A 2505-nucleotide genomic window follows, 5' to 3' on the forward strand; every position below is an offset into this window, starting at 1 on the left:
CCCCCACCTAAGCCTGCTGGCGCTGTAATAGCACCAGGCTTACCGCTGCCACCTCCACCTCCTCCTCCTGGTGCACCTCCCAGAGAACCTGTGTTAGATCATACATTACTGCCACCACCTCCTCCTCCACCACAGCGGCCTTTGCAACAACCACCTCTACCTGGTACAAATGAGCTGCTTAATAAACAAACTGTTGGAGAGGGTGCAAGCTCGGCAGATTCTACAAAGGTGCTACTTCAATTTTTATTTTAAATATTTCTGACTCTTCCAATATGTTACTACTATTTATGCATTCCCTGAAAATCCTTATTGATATTTCAGTTACCATTCTCCTCGTTTGGTTTATTGTTTGGCTGCTAGTTCCTGTCACAACTTTGAATTTCATTTTGCAGGCTCCAGTTGGGCTACCTCCACCTCCACCTCCCCCTAGGTTGCCACCGAACTCAAATGAAATGCAGGCTACTGACAATACTGCTATGGATACTCCTGTTGTGAAAGAAGATGCTAAAATTTCAAGGTTCTTACCACCACCACCTCCACCGCATCCATCGCAGTTTCTGCCTTTGCCTCCAAGGCCTCCAATGATGCCTCCAGTACAACCTGATATTCTAAGTCCAGGTTTGGTCAGATTTCCTCCACCACCGTCACAACCAGATTCAAGGCCACCATTTATGGCTCCTGGTGTTGCTGCCAGGCCCCCTCCACCTCCTCCAGCATTACCTCCAGCTCAAATGCCAATGGCACCCTTTGGTGTACTTCCTGGTCCGCCAGCAATGCTTGGGCCTCCATTTTTTCCAGGACCCGAATTTGCTGCTTTTGGCCCAAGGCCGCAGTTACCTCAGCAGCCATCTTACGTCAAATCGGCTGCTTCAACAGTTGTAAAGAGACCATTAGCACAACATACTCCTGAGCTAACAGCTATGGTATGTGTTCTTTACTCTGGTTATTGACTTGCTGCATCAATGCTATCGCTTGCTTATTTCCTGAAAAGTTTTCAAACACAACAACAGAGTATTAAAACCGTGTACCATGGTGATATGAGCTAAGGCCTGGGTATATCATTCCAAGGAAACACATATACCATAGCAACGATGACCTAATGCAGCAAACAATATATTTTGCCTTTTCAGTTTTGGGTTTTGATCACTGTTATATTATATCTGCCATTTACAAAAGGTTTTGGCACCAGCTTTCCAACAAATAGACAATTTCAAAATATGTTCTCATCTGAATTACAAAATCAGCTGTGGACTATCAGGTAGTTCATATAACATGTTACTGAGATGTTTTTTGTTTAACACCGAGGCAAAATACATTCATTAATAAAGAGAAGGTTATGACGAGGGGTAGCAAAAAAACAAAACCCCCAAAAAAGATACAGGGCCGTTGCTCTCCCGGCATCAAGTTATTCAAGCGCTTCGGCCGCGCAAGGACCCAAAGCTTTGCCTCATTCTTCAAATTGTTCAAGATGATTTGAGGTGGCGTAGATTTCTTCCGGAAGATCCTTGAGTTCCTCTCATTCCAAATAGTCCAATTGGCGAGCATTGTGAGGGACGCCATTGCTTTGCTCCGTGTAGCCATATAGATCAACCAACTACGGATGGAGTGGTGAGTCGCCCATTGGGAGGGGTTGATGTCAAGACCAAACCAAGCTTTCATCAACCTCCACACGCGCAAGGTGTACCAACGCTTGAAGAAAAGATGAGTGGCAAACCCAAACTCTCTTTTGCACAACGGGCAAAGGCCACAATTTTATCTTCCCCGCCGGTCAAGGTGATCGGCTGCCCGCACCCTATTTTGAATGGCACTCCACGCAAAGAACTTGACCGTTGATGGTGCCCAAGCTTTCCAGATGACCTTGTTCTTAGGTGTGAGGGTAGCTCCTATGAATTGAGCCTTATAAGCTGACTTGACCGAGTACTCCCCACTAGGAAATAGCTTCCACATGATAGTCTTGGGCTTCATCAAGAAGAACATGGGAAAGTTGAGACCAAAGCTCGATGAATTGGGCGACATGATCCCAAGATAGCCCGGAGCATTTTTTTTAGGCGTCACTAAGGCGTCGCTTAGGCAACGCTTATGTGTCAGGGCGCTCCCAGGTGCCAAGGCGTCGAGCTCGCCTTACAAACTAGAGTAAGGCATCCGCCTTAGTCTTTAGAGCGTCCAGATCGTCCGCCTAGGCGTCCTCTTGCTCGCCTCAGGCAAAATCAGACGCCTCAGGCAGGGGAAAGAGAGGTTCAGGCGGGAAAAAACCCCTCGCGCGGGAACACAGGAGCAGGAAAGATTCCCTCGCGTGGTAACAGGTAAGCGGAGGGGATAGAAAGAATCCAAACAAACAAAGCAAACCAGATCCAGCACGATAGGGAGAGGGGTCTCTCCTCTCTGGAGATTTGGCGGCGGCTAGAGCTAATCCCAGATCCTTCTCCTCTCCGGCAGCCTCTCCCCTTCCTCTCCCCCTCCTCTCCGGCAACTCTCCAGTAGGTGGTCCCTCCAATCTCATGCAGC

At 47.9% G+C, this 2505-nt stretch overlaps 1 protein-coding gene across 1 annotated transcript in view; it reads left to right on the plus strand.

Moving 5' to 3' along the window:
• LOC119363629 (protein EARLY FLOWERING 5-like) overlaps positions 1 to 2505 on the plus strand; it is a 16603-nt gene that overhangs the window by 11602 nt on the left and 2496 nt on the right. Inside the window, exons 8-9 of the mRNA XM_037629005.1 lie at positions 1 to 228; positions 393 to 923. Coding sequence (XP_037484902.1) covers positions 1 to 228; positions 393 to 923 — 759 coding nt within the window. The remainder of the gene's footprint in view (positions 229 to 392; positions 924 to 2505) is intronic.

Source organism: Triticum dicoccoides, chromosome 2B (genome assembly GCF_002162155.2).
Source record: "Triticum dicoccoides isolate Atlit2015 ecotype Zavitan chromosome 2B, WEW_v2.0, whole genome shotgun sequence".
Taxonomy (NCBI): domain Eukaryota; kingdom Viridiplantae; phylum Streptophyta; class Magnoliopsida; order Poales; family Poaceae; genus Triticum; species Triticum dicoccoides.